Raw genomic sequence first — 26,389 nt, forward strand, 5'->3', positions numbered from 1 at the left:
GGGAGGTGTACGTGGCGCCAGTACTATATATATGTCACGCTCATTAACTTCAAAGAACACACATTTGTCATCATGGCTGGACGATGTCTGTACAGTGCTCAGTTCCAGAAGTCTGGGAAAGAAGCCCAAGGTGCTCAGGTAATCATGTTCATTCACTATTTTTTTTTTAAACCGTATGTTAGGAGTATTTTTTTTTACGGGAGAGTGAACTGCTTTTTATGAAACCTCTCCAAAAGACCACCCTCAAAATGGCTGTCTCTGATCTAGACCAGATCTTTCGATGATATGTGTTGGAATCCCTATCCATACTGGTCCTCTAATGAGATGACCACCCCTGGTCTAGACCAGATGTTTCAATATTATCCTATCCATACTGGAAGTCTTCAGTTAGATAAGATGACCACCCCTGATCTAGACTAGATCTTTCGATGTTACCTTTAGCAGTCTCCATCCATGCTGGAAGTCTTCAGTTAGATGAGATGACAACCTCTGATCTAGACCAGATTTTTTGATGTTATCCTATCCATACTGGAACTATTCTGTTAGATGAGATGACCACCCCAGATCAAGACCAGAACTTTTGATGATACATGTTGGAGTCCCTATCCATACTGGACCTCTTACAGTATATGAAATGACGATCTCTTCTCAAGACAAGATTTTTTTATGATATTTTTTGGAATTTCTATTCATACTAGACCTGTTCAATGAGTTGACCACCTCTGATCTAAACAAGATCTTTCAATGATATATTTTGGAATCCCATTCATACTGGACCTCTTCTATGAGATGACCAACACGATCTAGTCCGGATGTTTTGATGATATATTTTGAAATCCTATCCCTACTGCAGTTTTTTTTTAAGATGACCACCACTGATCTAGACCTGATCTTTCAATGATACATCTTGGAATCCATAGCCATATTGGACCTTTTCCATGAGATGACCACCTATGACCTAAACCTGATCTTTCAATAGTACATCTGATCTTGATATCCCTATACATAATGGACCTCTTATATGAGATGATCATTAATTACCAATCTTGACTTGATCTTCTGAGGATATATTTAGGAATCTCATCCATGCTGAACCTCTTCTTTGAGATGACCACCACTGATCTGTACCTGAACTTTCGATGATACATCTTTGAATCTAAATCCATATAGGTCCTTCTCTATGAGATGATCACCAATGATCTAGACCAGATATTTTGATGATATATTATGGAATATGATCCATACTGAACCTCCTCTATGAGACATTTACACCAAGATCTTTTTTGGAATCCTTATCATAAAGTACCTGGATTTTGCAGTTGTCCTCCATGGCAGTGGAGAGGTGGTCTTCCAGGGAAGAAGGTTGCTGTATGTAAGATATAATGGAATTGATATCCATCTATCTGGTCTTTTAGTGAGATTTAACTATATATAATATTACTAGTTATTGTTTTATTTAAAGGAACCAATTAGTGGCTAGTCTCTACTGGTGGCTGAATTTAGACCAACAGGTCTTCTCGGTTATTGGTAGTTGTATCTCTGAGAGTATTGTGTGGGTTCAAGGTTATGGATTATGTAGTTTGATATTACAATAAAATAATTTAGCGCTGATACTTCTCGGATCTTAGGTTGGATTTATATGTCGCTAAGTGCTCTAGAACCAAACTAGTAATTTAAAGGAAACTTGTCACATTGAGCAAGAAATCAGATCTGTATGAACATGTTACAGAGCAGGAGGAGCTGAGCAGTTATATAGTTTTCCAGGAAAATCTTCAGTAGAACTCGTATTTTACTTATATATTTCCCTGCTTGTTGAGAGGTCCAGTGGGCGGTCCTAATTCGTGACCCACCCCACACTGGGCGGGCTGATCACCACCGATAGGACCATCCACTGGACTTCTAAGCCAAGAATGAGCAGGGATTTAAATGAGTGCACTGCATGGGCGGATAGGATCACTGCATAGCCATAGGGTAGGGCTGGTAGTGAAGACCTCCAGAGTTTGAGGTCCCACTAATTCATGCCAGCAATTATCTCCATTTCTGACATCATAGACCTAGATCTGCCGCCATGACTGGGCAATGAATAATTCCCTCTGCAAATAGAACGTGCTGTATACGGACCGGACCGCCGTGTAATTACAGGGCAATGTCATCACTCTGCATCTGTCTGATCCATTATGTTGTCATGCTCAAAAAATATTTTCTTTGTGTTTGGAAACATTTAATTACTACTAGTATAACATATCTGACGAGTGCGATATACATCCCGGCCCTATAGCCGACGCAACGGCCGGCTCCGCTTACCCTCATCTGGTGCCGAAACCACTATATTTATAAGATAATATGATATTAATAATGATGGTTGTAGATGGGAAAAATTGCTTCTGATCAACATTCAGGATGCTCTAGGTAAAACATTCATGGGAAGACACACGACAAGGAGCAAAGTATGTGCCCCCTCCAGAACGTTTCCTGACCTCCTATTCTACACCCATAGACTTTATTATGGAGTCGCCTCTCTGCAGATATATGACGGTTCCTGTTCTTCTGGGAAGGAGTTCTACAAGATGTTGGAGGAATCTGTGGGAATTTTTGTTTCTTCATCCAGAAGATCAATTGTGAGGTCACATCCCGATGTTGGACGAGAGGACCGGGATCACAATCTCCATGAAGTCCGGGCTCTGTGCGGCCGCTCATGTTTTCCACCAAACTCACCCGAAACCTTGTACACTGGGCACAGTCATGGGGGGCAGATAAGGGTCTTCCCAAAACTGTTCCCACAAAGCTACAATTGTCCACAATGTCTTGTGCTGGAGATTGAGATTTCCCATCACTGGAACTGAGGGTCCGAGGCCGCCCCCTGATAACAGCCCATAGCATTATCCCCCTCCACCATCTGTACAGGGGGCACAATGCAGTCAGGGGGTAACGTCCTCCTGGAGTCACCAAACCCAGACTCATCCATCAGACGCAGACAGAGAAGTGCGATCCATCACTGCACAGAACTCGTCTCCTCCAGAGTCCAGTGGTGGCGGCTTTACACCACTCCATCCGACGCTCAGCATTGTGCTTGGTGATGTACGGCTGCATGTAACTGCTATGCCATGATGCTCCCGGCGGGGGCGCAGTGTTTGTGCTGATACCAGAGGAGGTCTGGACTCTGCAGTTATGGGATCAGCAGAGCAGTGGTGACTTTTCTGCCCTCAGCACTCAGCCCCCCGCTCTGTAACGTTACGGGGTCTCCCCTTCATGGCTGAGTTGCTGCAGTTCCTTCCACTTCTCAGTAATATCACTCACAGGTGATGGAAAAAGATCCAGGAGGAAGAAATGTCATGGACGGACTTGTTACCCCGGTCGCCCCTGTTACAGGACCGCGCTGGCATCAGTGAGATCTGCACCACCGGCCGCTCTGTCTGTCACATCATGGTAGTAAAGGCAGGCGGCATGTGAGGGGCCGGAGGTTATATACCGGAGTGAGGTGCCGGAGGTTATACACCAGAGAGGGGGGAAGGATGTTATACACCGGGAGTAATTTGGTTGGTGGCAATAAACTATGGGCAATGGTGTCAGATGATATGATGGGACTAATTGAGAAACCAAAATTCAGTAATCAAGAAGTGAGGCCCAATAGTTTTGTCCATAGTGTATATTCTAAGAGGGCAGTGACTTAGTATGGTCATATATTGTAGTGTCATTATGTATTCATCATGTTCTGAATATACTCTTAAATTAATATTTTTGATTTAATATTTTTATAATCCATTTTTATGAACAATTTTTGCTTTTGAAGTGTTAATGTGTTGGCCACAATAATAGGGAGCAGCCAGCCAACCATTAATTAGAATGATTTTCAGCACTTTGCAATGTTCGGAGACATTTATGGCCTCACCCATGATTCCTAGAAAATCCCTCCAGGGTAAATGTAATGATGCAGCAGATAAGTATTTATATTAGGTTCATTTATATATTATTGTTTTATATGGAAGGTCTCATAGACGCGGCATCTCGGAATACCAGGTGCAAAGATTAATCATTGTATAATGGACAGTACTGCAAGTTTATTATATATTTTGCGCTTAAATTTTTCATGATCTTCAGCTTTTCATGACATAACTAGGTTTAATTATGATAAAACCGGAGATATCTAAGGCCTGTTTCACATTTCCGTCATTTCCTGTCTGTCGAAATCCGCCAGAGCTGTTAAAAACGGATCCGTTTCCGTGATGGATTCGTTTTGTTGGCGGATCCGTTGCAGTTGGCAAGTCGTGAAATTTAAAGCAACCGCGGCCTGGAAAAAGAGAGAGAGAGAAAGAGAGAGTCTATGGGGGTAAAAAGCGGATCCGACAAAAAAGGGGCGGATCCATTTTTTTCTAAAACTGGTGGATTTTGACTGACGTCAAAAAACGGAAATGTGAAACAGGCCTAAGTGGCACTGGGAGCCAGTACTTACTGATCATGAGGGTGATCACAATAGGTGATATTGTGGCGCCCCTGAGGGTTCAGTCGCCACAGAGGTACTGCACCTCCTCCTGAGGTGTGGTGCCCCACCATCCAGGTAAGGTGGAGACTCCTGACCACACTCCAACACTCGCACCCCACACAACATAGTAGTGTAGCAGAGCACCCTTGGTGGCTCCCTGCTTGGAACACAAAGCGTGCTGGGAGGCGGGTGGAGTTTAGGATTCAGTCAGTTTGTCACAGGAGTCTGACGAGGTCAGTCTGTGAGAGAAGATCCCCTGAGTGGGATGGATGAAGGAAGTGCTGCAGCCGACCTCAGTGACCTGGGTCCGCTGGCACAGGAAAGGAACTTTGATAGAAAGCCTGACTCTCCATAAGAAGGAAGGATTAGTACGGAACGTGAGGAGAAGAAGAGAACTAAGGATTAGGGTTAGAGGAGAACCCTTCCCAAGTTCACAGCGCATGGCCGGGGTCCGGTCCCCGAGGTTGTATGGATACTAATGGTCCTGCAGGAGCCACCGGAGGAATAGAAGTTGTCACCACTTTATTCCCACACAAGACTTGGGGGCACAACAGCATCTTTAGTGAGCCGGGACTAGGTAGTAAGGAGCCCCCGAAGCAGGCTACAGCTGTCTGCCGTACAAGTAGAGTTCATGGGAACATCTGACAGGAGGCACTCCAGTGTAACTCAGTACTGAGAACTACTTCACTAAAGGCACATATGTTGGCGGAGTGTTGGAAAGGATCACTTCATCTTGCCTGGAGGTTGGCTGAGCTCCTGACCTGGAGGACACGGCACGGATGCGGGCTCTTGTGCCACAATAGACTGTGAGTTAAGTTTTGGAGCTACATGCCCTGGTGTCCTCCACTTATTCCTGTGTCAACCTGCCCGGCACTGCTACATCCCCTGTGCCCGACACTACACCATCTAAGTGTCACTTCACCTACTCTGCCCTGGGACTACAGCCCTGCCTGTGGAGGGCTATAACATCACTGCTGCACCACACCATCTGTCCCAGAGGATCTATCTGCAGCGTCGGCTTAACACCTTCATTGCCGAACACCACAGGTGGCGTCACGACTCATTCATTCTAATCATCATAAGCACACTGAACATTCCCCCTTTTACAATGGGCGCCCAGGGCCATGGGCCGGGTCCCAGCTGCCGTGACATCCCCCATTGAAGCTCATCGGGCCCGGTACCGAGTACCCCACGGCCCTGGGAGGGGGACCCAATATCACAGCTCACCTCCTCCTCCTGTACAATAACTGATAACACCTCTATATACAGTAGATAACCCAGGATCCACCATACACAGTAGGTGATATCACAGCACACCTCCTCCTCCTGTACAATGATTGATAACACCTCTATATACAGTAGATAACACAGGATCCACCATACACAATAGGTGATGTCACAGCTCACCTCTTCCTCCTGTACAATGATTGGTAACACCTGTATATACAGTAGATAACACAGGATCCACCATTCACAATAGGTGATGTCACAGCTCACCTCCTCCTCCTCTTGTAGGAAGTCTTCAGTACAAAATATTTATGATTTAAATAATGGGTCACTTTCTGATGACAGATTCCCTTTAGAAGTGCAGTAAATCCTCATAAAGATATTTAGGAAAAAAACCTCAGACAAAAAATAAAGAATAAATATGATTATTTTTAAATTATAAAAAGCAACTAACTACCCCTTATATATCCTATTAATCCTTACTACCTGTAACATTTTTAAAGCATAAAATTAGTAAAACTGTTCAAAAATAAAAAATTGAAAAAAGCTAAATTTAATTTTTTTACATATTCTGCATGAAAAAACGATACAATTTTTTGAAAATTTTTTTTTTTTTTTTTTACATAACAATAATAATAATTCCAGAAATGCAAAAACAAAACCTCAGACAGCGACGTCAGAGAAAAGCTACAAAAATAAAGTGATGAGTGCCAGAATGCACAGAGACAAAAACAAAAAAATATATATACTGTATATATACAGTATATGCTGCTTCCTGAAGGGCTTGTCCCACATTGTTCTCATAGGTCTGGTTGTTAAATATTCTATTCATTTTAGTAGCAAACACCCAGAGATAATTGTGGATGATTGTTTTTACTAGTTGTGTCACTAACATTCATTCTTCGGTGTGTGGACGCCTTAACGGGGTTTTCCAGATTACGTCATCGATGGCCTTAGTGTTAATCGTGGCCAAGGGCTCGCACTCTGTTCCGCCCTCTCGAACATCATGTTTCATACCTCCCCTTTGCTTGATTGTGTTGTGACATCCATAGTGACATCATGGTGGTGGGTTCACAATTTCCCATCATGGACAGTATTCAGACTTTGATGACTTGCTTTGGAAATGTCCATTTTTCTACTCTCGCTCTCTCTATAGCCCGAGCTGATGACCACGGCCAATGGAGACCCCATCGGAAACAAGACCAGTTCATTGACCGCGGGCCCCCGAGGGCCAGTCCTCCTCCAGGATGCAATATTCATTGAAGAAATGTCTCACTTTGTCCGGGAGCGTATTCCAGAGAGGGTGGTGCACGCTCGTGGCGCCGGTAAGAACGTCCGGCAGGACGGTGTGATAATAAAGGAAATTGGGAATGTATATTTATTTACTTTTTTTAATACCATTTTTAGGTGTTTGCATCTTACCTGCTATGTGCGGATATCGGATATCTTTGGTTTTACTCTTATCAGACAGATTTTATGGGGGGGGTGCGGTAATAAGGAGCCCCCCCGCATTACTCTACTACGTTTTTATATTTCAGGAGCGTTCGGTTACTTCGAGGTCACTCATGATATCACCAAGTATTGCAAAGCCCAATTGTTCCAGTACGTTGGGAAGAAGACGCCGGTAGCTGTCCGCTTCTCTACTACCAGTAAGTTCTAAGCTTTGTGAGAGCAGCATTTTGTGCTCCGGAGCTGTACTTCCTACTGTAACAAGTGGCAGAAATGATGATTGCTCTCATACACATTGCCGCTACGGTAAGTTGCAACAGATTTTCTGCCTGGAAAATTGAGATAGAAAGTCCTGGGAATTCACGCGAGAAGGAAACCCCAAGATAGGACAGTCCACATGACGGCCCACGTGGCTCCTGTGAGCTACAAATGCAAATCCTATCTTCTGAGTTTGATGCTAGGAGCAATGAGACATCCCCTGCACTGCTCTCGTGCGTCTTTAACATGTTTTTAATGATTATTTCCGCAGCTGGAGAAACGGGGACGTCAGAACTTGTTAGAGATCCTCGCGGATTCGCTGTAAAATTCTACACGCAACAAGGAAACTGGGATTTTGTTGGGAATAACACCCCAATATTCTTCATAAGAGACCCCATCCTGGTCAGTATGGACTCCCCCTCTATTACATCTTGTCATCTCACTCATTTAAGGCCCCTCACTCCTTGCCGTGCACTTTTTTGGGTTGGTTCAGAGCAGGAGTACCCAACTGGTAGACATGTGGCCCATTTTGGCGTTTGACCTGTGGCCCCTGGGGACAGTACATTTATATGGTGTGGCAGCCTTTTTTGAGATAATGAGCCCTACTCTCTGCTGTTCTGTTATAGGGACACTGATATGTCTCCTTTGTTTTTATTGTATGGGCCAACTTACTTGCCAACTTTTCTGAACTATTTTTGAAGGCTTTGCACGCCGACAAAATGTTTTCTATAAACACCCTAACTTTTGGAGACCATGCTCCTTTTTAGGCCATTCTCTTCATCTGCCCTCTCAACATTTGTCTCTGTGCCAGGCCTCTGTGTCATGAAGAGAAGAAATCCTTCGGGGTCCTGGCCTCTGAGGCGGTTTATGTAGCTGCCGGGAGGCTTTCCTGGAAGGTCTCTCCTACTTCTCAAAGTCTTTGGTATACAGTAGTATAGAAAAGTTCTCCAGCCATGGGAGACTTTCTTCTGGGGGTCTCTGATATAGTTTACAAGAGTTGTCCTTCTCCTGGTAGACTTCCTTGGAATATCTCCCTTTTCTTCTCTGAGTCTCTAGTATAGTCTATAAGAGTTATCCAGCTCCAGGGAGACTTGCTGGAAGGTCTCCCTTTCTTCTGGGAATCTCCGATGTAGTCTAGAAAAGTTGTCCAGCTCTGGGAAGACTTGTCTGGAAGATCTCCCTTTCTTATGGGAGTCTCTGATATAGTCTAGAAGAGTTGTCCTGCTCCGGGGAGACTTCCCTGGATGGTTTCCCTTTCTTCTGGGAGTCTTCGGTATAGTCTAGGAGAGTTGTCCCGCTCTGGGGAGACTTGCCTGGGAGGTCTCCCTTTCTTCTGGAAGTCTCCGGTATAGTGTAGAAAAGTTGGCCAGCTCCAGGGAGACTTAACTGGATGGTCTCCCTTTCTTCTGGGAGTCTCTGGTATAGTCTAGGAGAGTTGTCCCGCTCTGGGGAGACTTGCCTGGAAGGTCTCCCTTTCTTCTGGAAGTCTCCGGTATAGTCTAGAAAAGTTGGCCAGCTCCAGGGAGACTTATCTGGATGGTCTCCCTTTCTTCTGGGAGTCTCCGGTATAGTCTAGGAGAGTTGTCCCGCTCTGGGGAGACTTGCCTGGAAGGTCTCCCTTTCTTCTGGAAGCCTCCGGTATATCGAGTAAAATCCACAGGGCTGGTCAGCCTTCCAGTGTGTATATTGGATGGCCATTTTAATATTAGTTTGGTCTTGTTGGCAAAAAAAAAGGCTTGGGCAGATTGAATTTTGTCATGACAGTTCCTTTTGTTTTCCAGTGGACGTGAGCTGTTGCCTCTCTTCTCCCCCAAGTCCAAGCGAATGTGTGTGTTGGCGTGGCCACCAGGGCCTATAGTCTACATCATGTTTGACCAAAGACTTTCATGTATGGGAACTCATGGTTCATTCATCCAATTTATTGTGGTATCAGGACACGTAAGAACCTCAACACTGGAGAACGTGGCCCAAAGCTGGTTGTAGGACATCTTGGATGGGACATTTTAGAGAGGACATCTGAAATCAATGTTTGGATTTTGGTGTGCCCTATATACATCTGTAGTAAGAGGATCCACAATATGTTGTCTTCTCTCACTAGTCATGCAGGATACTCATCATGGAGTTTCTTCTGGATTTGTCTCCCTCATAACCCTTTCTCTTGTAGTTTCCATCCCTTTCCCACGCTCAGAGGAGGCACCCTCAGACTCATCGTAAAGACCCAAACATGCTGTGGGATTTCTTGAGCCTGCGTCCTGAAACCCTACACGAGGTACCAGACGTCATACGTTGCTCATTGTGAGGTTTTCGTTTGTCCTCAGCCGCTCACTGACCTGATCCAGTAGTGGGTGCACGTGGATGAGGCCACAGTGGAGTCTGATCGCAGCACTTTCTAATGGCGGCTACTGATTCATTTAGTTGAAGCCCTATTGGGAGGACAACCATGTAGAAAATGTAATTATTTGGTATTATGGGACACGATAGCTGCTTATATCATACTAGCTGAAGAGCCCAGCGCTGCCTGGGCATAGTAACTAACTGTGGTTAGTTATAGCAAATTATAATTATCCTCCATCCCATAGTCCCGTGCCCATATACCCATCACACATCCTCCATCCCATAGTCCCATGCCCATATACCCATCATACATATCCTCCATCCCAAAGTCGAGTGCCCATATACCCATCACACATCCTCCATCCCATAGTCCCATGCCCATATACCCATCATACATATCCTCCATCCCATAGTCCCGTGCCCATATACCCATCATACATATCCTCCATCCCATAGTCGAGTGCCCATATACCCATCACACATCCTTCATCTCATAGTCCCATGCCCATATACCCATCATACATATCCTCCATCCCATAGTCCCGTGCCCATATACCCATCATACATATCCTCCATCCCATAGTCCAGTGCCCATATACCCATCACACATCCTTCATCTCATAGTCCCGTGCCCATATACCCATCATGCATATCCTCCATCCCGTAGTCCGTGCCCATATACCCATCATACATATCCTCCATCCCATAGTCGAGTGCCCATATACCCATCACACATCCTTCATCTCATAGTCCCATGCCCATATACCCATCATACATATCCTCCATCCCGTAGTCCGTGCCCATATACCCATCATACATATCCTCCATCCCATAGTCCCATGCCCATATACCCATCATACATATCCTCCATCCCATAGTCCCGTGCCCATATACCCATCATACATATCCTTCATCTCATAGTCCCATGCCCATATACCCATCATACATATCCTCCATCCCATAGTCCCGTGCCCATATACCCATCATACATATCCTCCATCCCATAGTCGAGTGCCCATATACCCATCACACATCCTTCATCTCATAGTCCCATGCCCATATACCCATCATACATATCCTCCATCCCATAGTCCCGTGCCCATATACCCATCATACATATCCTCCATCCCATAGTCGAGTGCCCATATACCCATCACACATCCTTCATCTCATAGTCCCATGCCCATATACCCATCATACATATCCTCCATCCCGTAGTCCGTGCCCATATACCCATCATACATATCCTCCATCCCATAGTCCCGTGCCCATATACCCATCACACATCCTCCATCCCATAGTCAACCATTATGACATCATAATGAGCGGCGGGGCTTGCAACCTATGATGACATCAGCGTCGCCATGGCAACCATTATGACATCATAATGAGGGGCGGGGCTTGAGACACACACACTTTTTCCCCATTATGTAGATAGGGGCAAAATTGTTTGGTGAATTGGAACGCGCGGTGTTAAAATTTCGCCTCACAACATAGCTTAGGATGCTCTCGGGGACCAGACGTGTGACTGTGCCAAATTTTATGGCTGTAGCTGCGACGGTGCGGATGCCAATCCCAGACATACACACATACATACAGTATATACATACATACACACACTTGAGCTTTATATATTAGATAGTCTCTATGATTATCATCATGTGTTCTCTGTAACGAGGGCATAAAATATGGGCGCCATGAATTATGTGCGCTCAATGCTATAAGTGGGCATTATGTCTGGTGTGAACACTACACCTATGATTATGTGGTCACTGTGGCTGCAATCATGTGGTGCTGTGTGGGGTTTACTATTAGTATTCTGGCTGGTAGGTGGGCACCATGGCTGGTATCATATGGGCTCCATGGATAGCATTAAAGGGGCACTATAATTAGTATTATGGCTAGTGTTATGTGGGCACTATGATTAGTATTATTATGCAGGCATTATGGCTTGTATTATGAAGGCATCGTGGCTGGTATTGTTTTGGTACCATGGCTAGCACTATGTGGCACTATAGCTGATGTGCGGGTTCCATGGCTTGTGTTATGTGGGCACTATGGCTGGTGTGCGGGTCCCATGGCTGGCATTATGTGGGCACTATGGCTGGTGTGCGGGTACCATGGCTGGCATTATGTGGGCACTATGGTTGATGTGCGGGTCCCATGACTGGCATTATGTGGGCACCATGGCTGGTGTGTGGGTCCCATGGCTGGCATTATGTGGGCACCATGGCTGATGTGCGGGTCCCATGGCTGGCATTATGTGGGCACTATGGCTGGTGTGCGGGTACCATGGCTGGCATTATGTGGGCACAATGGCTGATGTGTGGGTCCCATGGCTGGCATTATGTGGGCACTATGGCTGATGTGTGGGTCCCATGGCTGGCATTATGTGGGCACTATGGCTGGTGTGCGGGTACCATGGCTGGCATTATATAGGCACTATGGCTGATGTGTGGGTCCCATGGCTGGCATTATGTGGGCACTATGACTGATGTGTGGGTCCTATGGCTGGCATTATGTGGGCACTATAGCTGATGTGCGGGTCCCATGGCTGGCATTATGTGGGCACTATGGCTGATGTGTGGGTCCCATGGCTAGCATTATGTGGGCACTATGGCTGGTGTGCGGGTCCCATGGCTGGCATTATGTGGGCACTATAGCTGATGTGCTGGTCCCATGGCTGGCATTTTGTGGGCACTATAGCTGATGTGCTGGTCCCATGGCTGGCATTATGTGGGCACTATGACTGATGTGTGGGTCCCATGGCTGGCATTATGTGGCCACTATGGTTGATGTGTGGGTCCCATGGCTAGCAGTATGAGGGCACTATGGCTGAGGTGCTGGTCCCATGTTTGGCATTATATGGGAACTATGGCTGATGTGTGGGTCCCATGGCTGGCATTATGTGGGCACTATGACTGATGTGCGGGTCCCATGGCTGGCACTATGTGGGTACTTTTGCTGATGTGTGGGTCCCATGGCTGGCATTATGTGGGCACTATGGCTGATGTGTGGGTCCCATGGCTAGCATTATGTGGCAACTATGGCTGGCATTATGTGAGCACTATGACTGATGTGTGGGTCCCAAGGCTGGGATTATGTGGGCACTATGGCTGATGTGTGGGTCCCATGGCTGGCAGTATGTGGCCACTATGGTTGATGTGCGGGTCCCATGGCTGGCATTATGTGGGCACCATGGCTGATGTGCAGGTCCTATGTCTGGCATTATGTGGGCACTAAGGCTGGTGTGCGGGTCCTATGGCTGGCATTATGTGGGCACAATGGCTGATGTGTGGGTCCCATGGCTGGCATTATATGGGCACTATGGCTGATGTGTGGGTCCCATGGCTAGCATTATGTGGGCACTATGGCTGATATGTGGGTCCCATGGCTGGCATTATGTGGGCACCATGGCTGGTGTTCGGGTCCCATGGCTGACATTATGTGGGCACCATGGCTGGTGTGGGGGTCCTATGGCTGGCAGTATGTGGCCACTATGGTTGATGTGCGGGTCCCATGGCTGGCATTATGTGGGCACTATGGCTGATGTGCGGGTCCTATGTCTAGCATTATGTGGGCACCATGGCTGGTGTGTGGGTCCCATGGCTAGCAGTATGTGGCCACTGTGGCTGGTGTGTGGGTCCCATGGCTGGCATTATGTGGGCACCATGGCTGGTGTGTGGGTCCCATGGCTGGCAGTATGTGGCCACTATGGTTGATGTGCGGGTCCCATGGCTGGCATTATATGGGCACTATGGCTGATGTGCGGGTCCCATGGCTGGCATTATGTGGGCACTATGGCTGGTGTGTGGGTCACATGACTGGCATTATATGGGGACTATGGCTGATGTGCGGGTCCTATGTCTAGCATTATGTGGGCTCCATGGCTGGTGTGTGGGTCCCATGGCTGGCAGTATGTGGCCACTGTGGCTGGTGTGTGGGTCCCATGGCTGGCATTATGTGGGCACCATGGCTGGTGTGTGGGTCCCATGGCTGGCAGTATGTGGCCACTATGGTTGATGTGCGGGTCCCATGGCTGGCATTATATGGGCACTATGGCTGATGTGTGGGTCCCATGGCTGGCATTATGTGGGCACTATGGCTGGTGTGTGGGTCCCATGACTGGCATTATATGGGGACTATGGCTGATGTGCGGGTCCCATGGCTGCCATTATGTGGGCACCATGGCTGGTGTGTGGGTCCCATGGCTGGCATTATGTGGGCACTAATGGCTGATGTGTGGGTCCCATGGCTGGCAGTATGTGGCCACTATGGTTGATGTGCGGGTACCATGGCTGGCATTATGTGGGCACTATGGCTGATGTGCGGGTCCTATGTCTGGCATTATGTGGGCACTATGGCTGATATGTGGGTCCCATGGCTGGCATTATATGGGGACTATGGCTGATGTGCGGGTCCCATGGCTGGTATTATGTGGGTACCTTGGCTGGTGTGTGGGTCCCATGGCTGGCATTATGTGGGCACCATGGCTGATGTGCAGGTCCTATGTCTGGCATTATGTGGGCACTAAGGCTGGTGTGCGGGTCCTATGGCTGGCATTATGTGGGCACAATGGCTGATGTGTGGGTCCCATGGCTGGCATTATATGGGCACTATGGCTGATGTGTGGGTCCCATGGCTAGCATTATGTGGGCACTATGGCTGATATGTGGGTCCCATGGCTGGTATTATGTGGGCACCATGGCTGGTGTGCGGGTCCCATGGCTGACATTATGTGGGCACCATGGCTGGTGTGGGGGTCCTATGGCTGGCAGTATGTGGCCACTATGGTTGATGTGCGGGTCCCATGGCTGGCATTATGTGGGCACTATGGCTGATGTGCGGGTCCTATGTCTAGCATTATGTGGGCACCATGGCTGGTGTGTGGGTCCCATGGCTGGCAGTATGTGGCCACTGTGGCTGGTGTGTGGGTCCCATGGCTGGCATTATGTGGGCACCATGGCTGGTGTGTGGGTCCCATGGCTGGCAGTATGTGGCCACTATGGTTGATGTGCGGGTCCCATGGCTGGCATTATATGGGCACTATGGCTGATGTGCGGGTCCCATGGCTGGCATTATGTGGGCACTATGGCTGGTGTGTGGGTCCCATGACTGGCATTATATGGGGACTATGGCTGATGTGCGGGTCCTATGTCTAGCATTATGTGGGCTCCATGGCTGGTGTGTGGGTCCCATGGCTGGCAGTATGTGGCCACTGTGGCTGGTGTGTGGGTCCCATGGCTGGCATTATGTGGGCACCATGGCTGGTGTGTGGGTCCCATGGCTGGCAGTATGTGGCCACTATGGTTGATGTGCGGGTCCCATGGCTGGCATTATATGGGCACTATGGCTGATGTGTGGGTCCCATGGCTGGCATTATGTGGGCACTATGGCTGGTGTGTGGGTCCCATGACTGGCATTATATGGGGACTATGGCTGATGTGCGGGTCCCATGGCTGCCATTATGTGGGCACCATGGCTGGTGTGTGGGTCCCATGGCTGGCATTATGTGGGCACTAATGGCTGATGTGTGGGTCCCATGGCTGGCAGTATGTGGCCACTATGGTTGATGTGCGGGTACCATGGCTGGCATTATGTGGGCACTATGGCTGATGTGCGGGTCCTATGTCTGGCATTATGTGGGCACTATGGCTGATATGTGGGTCCCATGGCTGGCATTATATGGGGACTATGGCTGATGTGCGGGTCCCATGGCTGGTATTATGTGGGTACCTTGGCTGGTGTGTGGGTCCCATGGCTGGCATTATGTGGGCACCATGGCTGGTGTGTGGGTCCCATGGCTGGCATTATGAGGGCACTATGGCTGGTGTGTGGGTCCCATGGCTGGCAGTATGTGGCCACTATGGTTGATGTGCGGGTACCATGGCTGGCATTATGTGGGCACTATGGCTGATGTGCGGGTCCTATGTCTGGCATTATGTGGGCACTATGGCTGATATGTGGGTCCCATGGCTGGCATTATATGGGGACTATGGCTGATGTGCGGGTCCCATGGCTGGCATTATGTGGGTACCTTGGCTGGTGTGCGGGTCCCATGGCTGGCATTATGTGGGCACTATGGCTGATGTGCGGGTCCTTTGTCTGGCATTATGTGGGCACTAAGGCTGATGTGCGGGTCCCATGGCTGGCATTATGTGGGCACTATGGCTGATATGTGGGTCCCTTGGCTGGCATTATATGGGCACTATGACTGATGTGCGGGTCCTATGTCTGGCATTATGTGGGGCACTATGGCTGATATGTGGGTCCCATGGCTGGCATTATATGGGGACTATGGCTGATGTGCGGGTCCCATGGCTGGCATTATGTGGGCACCATGGCTGGTGTGTGGGTCCCATGGTTGGCAGTATGTGGCCACTATGGTTGATGTGCGGGTCCCATGGCTGGCATTATGTGGGCACTATGGCTGATGTGCGGGTCCTATGTCTGGCATTATGTGGGCACTAAGGCTGGTGTACGGGTCCTATGGCTGGCATTATATGGACACTATGGCTGATGTGTGGGTCCCATGGCTGGCATTATATGGGCACTATGGCTGATGTGTGGGTCCCATGGCTGGCATTATGTGGGCACTATGGCTGATGTGCGGGTCCTATGTCTGGCATTATGTGGGCACTAAGGCTGGTGTACGGGTCCTATGGCTGGCATTATATGGACACTATGGCTGATGTGTGGGTCCCATGGCTGGCATTATATGGACACTATGGCTGATGTGTGGGTCCCATGGCTGGCATTATTTGGGCACTATGACTGATGTGTGGGTCCCATGGCTGGCATTATGTGGGCACTATGGCTGATGTGTGGGTCCCATGGCTGGCATTATGTGGGCACTATGGCTTATGTGTGGGTCCCATGGCTGGCATTATGTGGGCACTATGGCTGGTGTGTGGGTCCCATGGCTGGCATTATGTGAGCACCATGGCTGGCATTATGTAGCACAATATTAACGAGCCCATATACCATCTTCTATGACCAGTGCCTGGGTTTCCATACTGTACGTGCCCTCCGATAGCAGGAGATGGTTAATGACCCCCTATCCTGTCTTCACGTAGGTCACCCACCTATTTTCGGACAAGGGCATTCCTGATGGATATCGACACATGGACGGATTTTCGAACCACGCGTTTAAGCTGGTGAACGCCCAGGGGGAGGCCGTGTTTGCGAAATTCCAGTGCGTGGTGCGTATCTGAGGCTCGTATCATCTTGATCTGCCAGACTCTTCTTACGACTTCTCGTATTCCCTCCAGTCTAACCAGGGGCTGAAAAATCTACCCAGAGAGACGGCGAAGGCTCTGGCGGGAAAGAATCCTGACTACGCCAATACCGATCTTCAGGACGCCATAAATAAGGGCAACTTCCCATCCTGGACATTGTGCATCCAAGTCATGACCCCGGAACAAGTCAAGAAGATGCCGTTCAACCCTTTCGATGTCACAAAGGTAAAAAAGAACAGGAGTCATTTTTGGTCATTCTGTGTAATTTGCCCAGTTCACTCCTTAAAGGGGTTGTCCCCTTTTTGAAAACTTTTTTTGATATGTGCAGTTCATTGTAAAAAAATAAAAAATGTACTTTACTCCCCCTCCCCGGGTCCATTGATCTCTCCCTTATATGGAAGAAGTAGGTGATAAAAGGATCTGACTACATATGATTTGTTTGTAGTCTGTTACCATGGCAACACATAAGTCTCCATAGAAGCTGTGCACACACGGCAATGATAGATTTTTTTCTTATTACAGCACCTGGCAAAGTTTCTTGTATCACATTTTTTGTTATTACAGGTTTGGTACGAGGATGAGTTCCCGTTGATACCTATAGGAAGGTTTACATTGAACAGAAATCCAGTCAACTTCTTTGCTGAAGTGGAGCAGATCGCCTTCGCGCCAAGTAACACGGTGCCGGGAATAGAGCCCAGTCCTGACAAGGTCCTACATGTAAGAGATCTTCTTTTTTTTTTTTCTTTTTTACTTAAATATACGTATTTTTGGAAAAAAAAAAATCATTTTTGCAATTGGGTTTAGTTAACAATTTTGCACCGTTTGCATTCTATATCCTCTGCGTTGCACTGTCTATTGCTAGCTGCAGAAAGAGTTAACTGAGAAACCATCAGCGAGCTCACGATGAGGGTATGGCAGGATAGTTTGCATGTTTTATCTGCCTTTTTCTGAGCTCCTCTCGCCTGATTGATAACCGCAAACCAAGTCATAGTTGAATGTGCAGAAAAACTAAAGAACCTGTAAAAACCAAACGGTGCAAAATTTTTAAAGAAGCCCAACTGCAAAAATGAGTTTTTAAACTCAAATAAATGCATTTTATGTTAATCAAAAATGTCCAAGGTTGCAGAATGTTCACTGTTTCTGTCAGCTGAAGAGTGGAGGAATATAAATAATAGAGCAGAAAATATAGGTATAAATCTCAAGAGACAATTCTTCCTGGTGTAAACGCCGCTGTTCTCCTGAATCCGGTGATGTTTTTCTTTTGTTTCTGCGCCTCTCTGTTCCTGACATAAGGCCTCTTTTTCCTTGTATATAAATCTAGTCTGTTAGCCAAGCGGGTGTGGTCTTCAGCGGTATTGTAGGCGTCGTCTTGAGGGTGCACTCCCACTTGGCTAAGAACACTAGATTTATACACAGGGAAAGACAAGGCCATATCTCAAGAACGGAGAGGAACAGGAATGAGAGAAAAACATCGCCGGATTCAGGAGAACAGCGGCATTTACACTAAGTAATAAAAATAAATATTAATAGGTCGCCTTTTAATGCACATATTGTAATTTAATCTCTTTTGATCTATTTGATTCCAGGGGCGCTTGTTTGCCTACGCAGATGCTCAAAGGTATCGGCTGGGAGTGAATTTTAAGCAGATTCCAGTAAACGCCCCGATGATGTCTAAAGCCGCCAATATGCAGCGTGATGGGTTAATGGCAATGGGTGACAATCAAGGTAAGTGGTGGCACATCACTAGGATATGCCCTCAGGACAGGTGATCACTTACCGCTCACTAGGGGTCCCTGCGCCCGGCCGTCTCCGGCGGTCCTCGGGATCGGTGTCCCCCTGCCATTATCACTTGTCCTGTGGATTTCCTAGAAAGCTTTGCATGTTCTCTTGGGGTATGAGGAGGGAAGCAATCAGTGGGGTGCACTGCCTGAGCCCCCTCCATGTATCACATTGCATGACCCGTTATTTAATCAGTGATCGTGTGATTACATAATTTATCATTTATTCTGATGCCTAAAACTCATGACTTCATTTTCCACTAAGGAAATGCTCCAAACTATTACCCAAACAGTTATGGGGGTCCCCAGGACAGGCGTGAGTACCAGCAGAGCTCATACTTCGTACAAGGGGATGTGGGCAGGTACGACGATTCGGAAGACGATAACGTGTCTCAGGTAATTATTACTTGTGATGCCATGGGAGTGTGCCTGGGGCCGCGGGGGAGGAGCGTGCCTGAGGCCGGGGGGAGGAGCGTGCCTGGGGCCGCGGGGGAGGAGCGTACCTGGGGCCGCGGGGGAGGAGCGTGCCTGGGGCCGCGGGGGAGGAGCGTGCCTGGGGCCGCGGGGGAGGAGCGTGCCTGGGGCCGCGGGGGAGGAGAGTGCCTGGGGCCGCGGGGGAGGAGCGTGCCTGGGGCCATGGGGGAGGAGCGTGCCTGGGGCCATGGGGGAGGAGCGTGCCTGGGGCCGCGAGGAGAGGAGCGTGCCTGGGGCCGCAGGAGAGGAGTGGTCCTGGGGCCGCGGGGGAGGATCGTGCCTGGGACCAAGGGGGAGGATCGTGCCTGAGGCCACGGGAGAGGAGCGTGCCTGGGGCTGCGGGGGGAGGAGCGCGCATGGGGCCGCGTGGGAGTAGCATGCCTGGAGTTGCGAGGGGGAGGAGTGTGCCTGGAACCGAGGGGGAGGATCGTGCCTGGAGCCGCGGTGGAGGAGCGTGCCTGGGGCCATGGGGGGAGGAGTGTGCCTGGGGCCGCGAGGAGAAGAGCATGCCTGGGGTCACAAGGCGAGGAGCGTGCCTGGGGTCGCGAGGAGAGGAGTGTGCCTGGGGTTGTGAGGGGGAGGAGCATGCCTGGGACCGAGGGGGAGGAGGGTGCCCGGGGTTGCGAGGGGGAGGAGCGTGCCTGGGACCGCAGAGGAGGAGCGTGCCTGGGGCCACAGAGGAGGAGCGTGCCCGGGGCCTCAAGAGGGAGTGTGCCTGAGGCAGCGGGGAGGAGCGTGCCTGAGGCCGGGAGGAAGCAGTGTGCTTGGGATCGTGGGGGAAGAGTGTGCCTGGGGCCGAGGGGAGGATCATGCCTGGGATCGCGGGGCATGAGTGTGCCTGGGGCTGCGGGCGAGGAGTGTGCCTGGGACCGTGGGGGAGGAGTGTGCCTGGGACCGCGGGGGAGGAGTGTGCCTGGGACCGTGGGGGAGGAGCGTGCCTGGGACCGCGGGGGAGGAGTGTGCCTGGGGCCGCAGGGGAGGAGCGTGCCTGGGACCGCGGGGGAGGAGTGTGCCTGGGACCGTGGGGGAGGAGCGTGCCTGGGACCGCGGGGGAGGAGCGTACCTGGGGCCGTGGGGAGAACCGGGGATGTGGGGAGGAGTGTGCCTGGGACCGTGGGGAGAACCAGGGCTGTAGGGAGGAGTGTGCCTGGGATTGTGGGAGGATCGAGGCCACGGAGAGGATCGGGCCCGAGACTGCAAGGATTACTGGCCATAGGTATGCAGAAAAGACTGGGCATAGACCTGGGCCTAGGATCGGGTACACCTGCAGTGAGCACTAGGCTTAGGACTACAGGATGGGAAGGTCCTGTACAATTTGGGTGATCAAAGGATAATGTGAAGAGGTGGGTTTAGGAAAAGGGGTGTTTTAAGGGGTCTTTCTATGAGGTGCAGACCTGAGGCTGCCGTTGATCTCCTGCTCCACTGTTCTAGCCTCTTGGGTCAGTCCTTCTGGTTTTCTTTCCAGGTGAGAAAATTCTACCTCGATCTGTTAGAAGACGAACGGCAGAGGCTTTGTGAGAACATCGCAGAAAGCTTGTCTGGAGCCCAACTTTTCATTCAGAAGAGAGCGGTAAGCTACAATTCTTGCACAACAATCAATGCAAATCTATGCAGGCAGAGCTGCAGTGTAAAGCAGGGGGGAGAGGTAAAAACACTCTGAACCTCTATTGAGCCTGGAAATTGATTTTAAACTTCTCTCTAAAGAAAAAGCAGCCAAGCGGATCACAACTGTGCCCCTGCCAACCATGGTAAAAAAATGGCAGGTGGGCACTGAGTGATGGTCGTCTGCTGCAAACATGTAGCACGGATATTTCTATAGTTGTCCGACTGAGCCGCAAAGTAGTCGCCATATTCTGTATTTCCAGGTAAAGAACTTCTCAGACGTGCACCCGGAGTACGGGAAGAGGGTACTGGTGGAACTGGACAAACTGGCAGCTGCCAAGCAGGTAAAGAAAACATGGCGGTCAGGTTACATGGTGGTATATAGAGGGGCGGTCAGGTTACATGGTGGTATATAGAGGGGCGGTCAGGTTACATGGTGGTATATAGAGGGGCGGTCAGGTTACATGGTGGTATATAGAGGGGCGCTCAGGTTACATGGTGGTATATAGAGGGGCGGTCAGGTTACATGGTGGTATATAGAGGGGCGGTCAGGTTACATGGTGGTATATAGAGGGGCGGTCAGGTTACATGGTGGTGTATAGAGGGGCGGTCAGGTTACATGGTGGTATGTAGAGGGGCGATCAGGTTACATGGTGGTATATAGAGGGGCGGTCAGGTTACATGGTGGTATATAGAGGGGCGCTCAGGTTACATGGTGGTATATAGAGGGGCGCTCAGGTTACATGGTGGTATATAGAGGGGCGCTAAGGTTACATGGTGGTATATAGAGGGGCGGTCAGGTTACATGGTGGTATATAGAGGGGCGGTCAGGTTACATGGTGGTATATAGAGGGGCGGTCAGGTTACATGGTGGTATATAGAGGGGCGGTCAGGTTACATGGTGGTATATAGAGGGGCGGTCAGGTTACATGGTGGTATATAGAGGGGCGGTCAGGTTACATGGTGGTATATAGAGGGGCGCTCAGGTTACATGGTGGTATATAGAGGGGCGCTCAGGTTACATGGTGGTATATAGAGGGGCGGTCAGGTTACAGGGTGGTATATAGAGGGGCGGTCAGGTTACATGGTCGTATATAGAGGGGCAGTCAGGTTACAGGGTGGTATATAGAGGGGTGGTCAGGTTACATGGTCGTATATAGAGGGGCAGTCAGGTTACAGGATGGTATATAGAGGGGTGGTCAGGTTACAGGGTGGTATATAGAGGGGCGGTCAGGTTACATGGTCGTATATAGAGGGGCAGTCAGGTTACAGGGTGGTATATAGAGGGGCGGTCAGGTTACAGGTTGGTATATAGAGGGGCGGTCAGGTTACAGGGTGGTATATAGAGGGGCGGTCAGGTTACAGGGTGGTATATAGAGGGGCGGTCAGGTTACAGGGTGGTATATAGAGGGGCGGTCAGGTTACAGGGTGGTATATAGAGGGGCAGTCAGGTTACATGGTCGTATATAGAGGGGCAGTCAGGTTACAGGGTGGTATATAGAGGGGCGGTCAGGTTACATGGTCGTATATAGAGGGGCAGTCAGGTTACAGGGTGGTATATAGAGGGGCGGTCAGGTTACAGGTTGGTATATAGAGGGGCGGTCAGGTTACAGGGTGGTATATAGAGGGGCAGTCAGGTTACAGGGTGGTATATAGAGGGGCAGTCAGGTTACAGGGTGGTATATAGAGGGGCGGTCAGGTTACATGGTGGTATATAGAGGGGCAGTCAGGTTACATGGTGGTATATAAAGGGGCAGTCAGGCTACAGGGTGGTATATAGACGAGCGGTCAGGTTACAGGGTGGTATATAGAGGGGCAGTCAGGTTACAAGGTGGTATATAGAGGGGCAGTCAGGTTACAAGGTGGTATATAGAGGGGCAGTCAGGCTACAGGATGGTATATAGACGAGCGGTCAGGTTACAGGGTGGTATATAGAGGGGCAGTCAGGTTACAGGGTGGTATATAGAGGGGCAGTCAGGTTACAGGGTGGTATATGGAGAGGCAGTCAGGTTACAGGGTGGTATATAGACGAGCGGTCAGGTTACAGGGTGGTATATAGAGGGGTGGTCAGGTTACATGGTGGTATATAGAGGGACGGTCAGGTTACATGGTCGTATATAGAGAGGCAGTCAGGTTACAGGGTGGTATATAGACGAGCGGTCAGGTTACAGGGTGGTATATAGAGGGGCGCTCACATTACATGGTGGTATATAGAGGGGCAGTCAGGTTACATGGTGGTATATAGAGGGGCGCTCACATTACATGGTGGTATATAGAGGGGCGCTCAGGTTACATGGTGGTATATAGAGGGGCGCTCAGGTTACATGGTGGTATATAGAGGGGCGCTCAGGTTACATGGTTGTATATAGAGAGGCAGTCAGGTTACAAGGTGGTATATAGAGGGGCGGTCAGGTTACATGGTGGTATATGGACAAGCGGTCAGGTTACAGGGTGGTATATAGAGGGGCGCTCAGGTTACATGGTGGTATATAGAGGGGAGCTCAGGTTACATGGTGGTATATAGAGGGGCGCTCAGGTTACATGGTGGTATATAGAGGGGCGCTCACGTTACATGGTGGTATATAGAGGGGCGCTCACGTTACATGGTGGTATATAGAGGGGCGCTCAGGTTACATGGTGGTATATAGAGGGGCGCTCAGGTTACATGGTGGTATATAGAGGGGCGGTCAGGTTACAAGGTGGTATATAGAGGGGCGGTCAGGTTACAGGGTGGTATATAGAGGGGCGATCAGGTTACATGGTGGTATATAGAGGGGCGATCAGGTTACATGGTGGTATATAGAGGGGCGGTCAGGTTACAAGGTGGTATATAGAGGGGCGGTCAGGTTACAGGGTGGTATATAGAGGGGCGGTCAGGTTACAGGGTGGTATATAGAGGGGTGGTCAGGTTACATGGTGGTATATAGAGGGGCGATCAGGTTACATGGTGGTATATAGAGGGGCGGTCAGGTTACAGGGTGGTATATAGAGAGGCAGTCAGGTTACAGGGTGGTATATAGAGGGGCGGTCAGGTTACAGGTTGGTATATAGAGGGGCAGTCAGGTTATATTGTGGTATATAGAGGGGCGGTCAGGTTACATGGTGGTATATAGAGGGGCGGTCAGGTTACAAGGTGGTATATAGAGGGGCGGTCAGGTTACAGGGTGGTATATAGAGGGGCGATCAGGTTACATGGTGGTATATAGAGGGGCGGTCAGGTTACAAGGTGGTATATAGAGGGGCGGTCAGGTTACAGGGTGGTATATAGAGGGGCGATCAGGTTACATGGTGGTATATAGAGGGGCGATCAGGTTACATGGTGGTATATAGAGGGGCGGTCAGGTTACAAGGTGGTATATAGAGGGGCGGTCAGGTTACAGGGTGGTATATAGAGGGGCGGTCAGGTTACAGGGTGGTATATAGAGGGGTGATCAGGTTACATGGTGGTATATAGAGGGGCGGTCAGGTTACAGGGTGGTATATAGAGGGGCGGTCAGGTTACAGGTTGGTATATAGAGGGGCAGTCAGGTTATATTGTGGTATATAGAGGGGCGGTCAGGTTACATGGTGGTATGTAGAGGGAGGTCAGGTGACAGGGTGGTATATAGAGGGGCGGTCAGGTTACAGGTTGGTATATAGAGGGGCAGTCAGGTTATATTGTGGTATATAGAGGGGCGGTCAGGTTACATGGTGGTATGTAGAGGGAGGTCAGGTGACAGGGTGGTATATAGAGGGGCGGTCAGGTTTCATCGTGGTATATAGAGGGGCGATCAGGTTACATGGTGGTATGTAGAGGGAGGTCAGGTGACAAGGTGGTATATCTCTATGGTGGTATATAGAGGGGCGGTCAGGTTACATGGTGGTATGTAGAGGGAGGTCAGGTGACAAGGTGGTATATCTCTATGGTGGTATATAGAGGGGCGGTCAGGTTACATGGTGGTATATAGAGGGGCGGTCAGGTTACATGGTGGTATGTAGAGGGGCGATCAGGTTACAGGGTGGTATATAGAGGGGCAGTCAGGTTATATTGTGGTATATAGAGGGGCGATCAGGTTACATGGTGGTATGTAGAGGGAGGTCAGGTGACAGGGTGGTATATAGAGGGGCGGTCAGGTTACATGGTGGTATATAGAGGGGCGGTCAGACAGTGAGGGTCCCAGCTGCCCCTTCCTCACTCTATTATTGCTGTATTCCTTTTCTCTTGTCTTTAGGCAGAACAATCCCATCTGACCCCGATACTACAGAAGGTCACCCTGCACTAAGCGCCACCATCCCCCGCCATGACACTTATACCCACAGATATCATCACATGAAAAGTATGGAAGACTGTTTGTTTTAGCAAGAAAACTTTGACTTGTCCCCCTCCCCACTCTGCACTATAACCTCATCTGGATTTGGAATAGTTCGGCTAAAAGGATCCCAACCGATTACAAGCTGGCCCTGTGCCGGACGTCCGCGGAACGGGAAATCCTACAGTATGTGAAATCACAGTCTGCCACTAGATGGCGACATCACAGCCTTCGTGGGATTGTCCCAAATCTGATTATCCCAAGATAATAATAATAATAATAATCTTAATTTTTTTATAGCGCTAACATATTCCGCAGCGCTTTACAGTTTGCACACATTATCATCGCTGTCCCCGACGGGGCTCACAATCTAAATTCCCTTTCAGTATTAATTCCATTTACACGATCTGGAAACACAGAGATCACGGAGCCGCAGAGACTTCTGTTCTCGCCACATATTGTATAGATCTGTGAGTCTGGACGTTCTCTGCCAGCATTTAGTAGCCCGAGAGCAGCAGAGAAGAACAGTATGTGGTCAGAGCTTCATTTTTCTCCACCATTGGTCAATACGGAGCAGTCAGCAGATTTTCCGTGTCTTTATGCACTTGCATTGAATCTGGCAGTGATCGGATTGCTGTAAAACCCAAGGATTATATACATGGCCCCCACTGGACAATATGTCATCTACTTGCTCCCCTGCCCCGGATGCTACGTAGCCTTCTACTAGGTACCATCTTTACCCTGGACATCGGGTACTGCAACAACAAGTGCTGCAGCCTACTGGCACTTTTCCTATCTTCACCCCCCTCACTGGGTGACATAACATACATGATCCTTTCCCCCTACTGGACAGGAGAGACCACAACTTTGTGGAAGTACCCATCATCTCACATTATCTCCACTCTACCCTTGGTGACCTTCTTGTTTAAGGCTCAATGAGGGAGGTGGATTCTCTAAACAGGACTGGAGACTGGAGACAACGGAACAGTGGTCGGACCTTGCCGGTTGGCACATGGATCAGTGAGAACCAGTATGCAGAACGGCAGGAAGCACCGAATGAAGCAGAGTCTAGGGTGCCGGATACACAAAGAATGTATAGACAATAGCAGCAAACAAATGATTAATCACAGTTATATGCTTGCAACAGGCGAATGGTTAATGGCAGTCATATGCTTGCAGCAGACAGATGGTTAATGGAAGAGTCATATGTTTTAAGCAGACACAGGGTTATTTTGAATGTAATAAAAAAATTCTGCAGTT

General features: G+C 49.2%; 1 protein-coding gene across 1 annotated transcript; it reads left to right on the forward strand.

The window, feature by feature from the left end:
- LOC141046951 (catalase-like) lies at nt 1-26,389 on the forward strand. Its single transcript, XM_073541795.1, has 13 exons — nt 1-138; nt 6,864-7,032; nt 7,246-7,356; nt 7,686-7,816; nt 9,579-9,683; nt 16,825-16,950; nt 17,020-17,211; nt 17,551-17,703; nt 18,573-18,711; nt 19,030-19,160; nt 20,704-20,808; nt 21,104-21,184; nt 25,052-26,389. Exons 1-13 carry the CDS (start codon nt 73-75, stop codon nt 25,100-25,102), a joined length of 1,560 nt encoding a protein of 519 aa, XP_073397896.1. The 5' UTR covers nt 1-72; the 3' UTR covers nt 25,103-26,389.

Source organism: Dendrobates tinctorius, unplaced genomic scaffold (genome assembly GCF_039654945.1).
Source record: "Dendrobates tinctorius isolate UK_male_01 unplaced genomic scaffold, ASM3965494v1 ptg000124l, whole genome shotgun sequence".
NCBI lineage: Eukaryota > Metazoa > Chordata > Amphibia > Anura > Dendrobatidae > Dendrobates > Dendrobates tinctorius.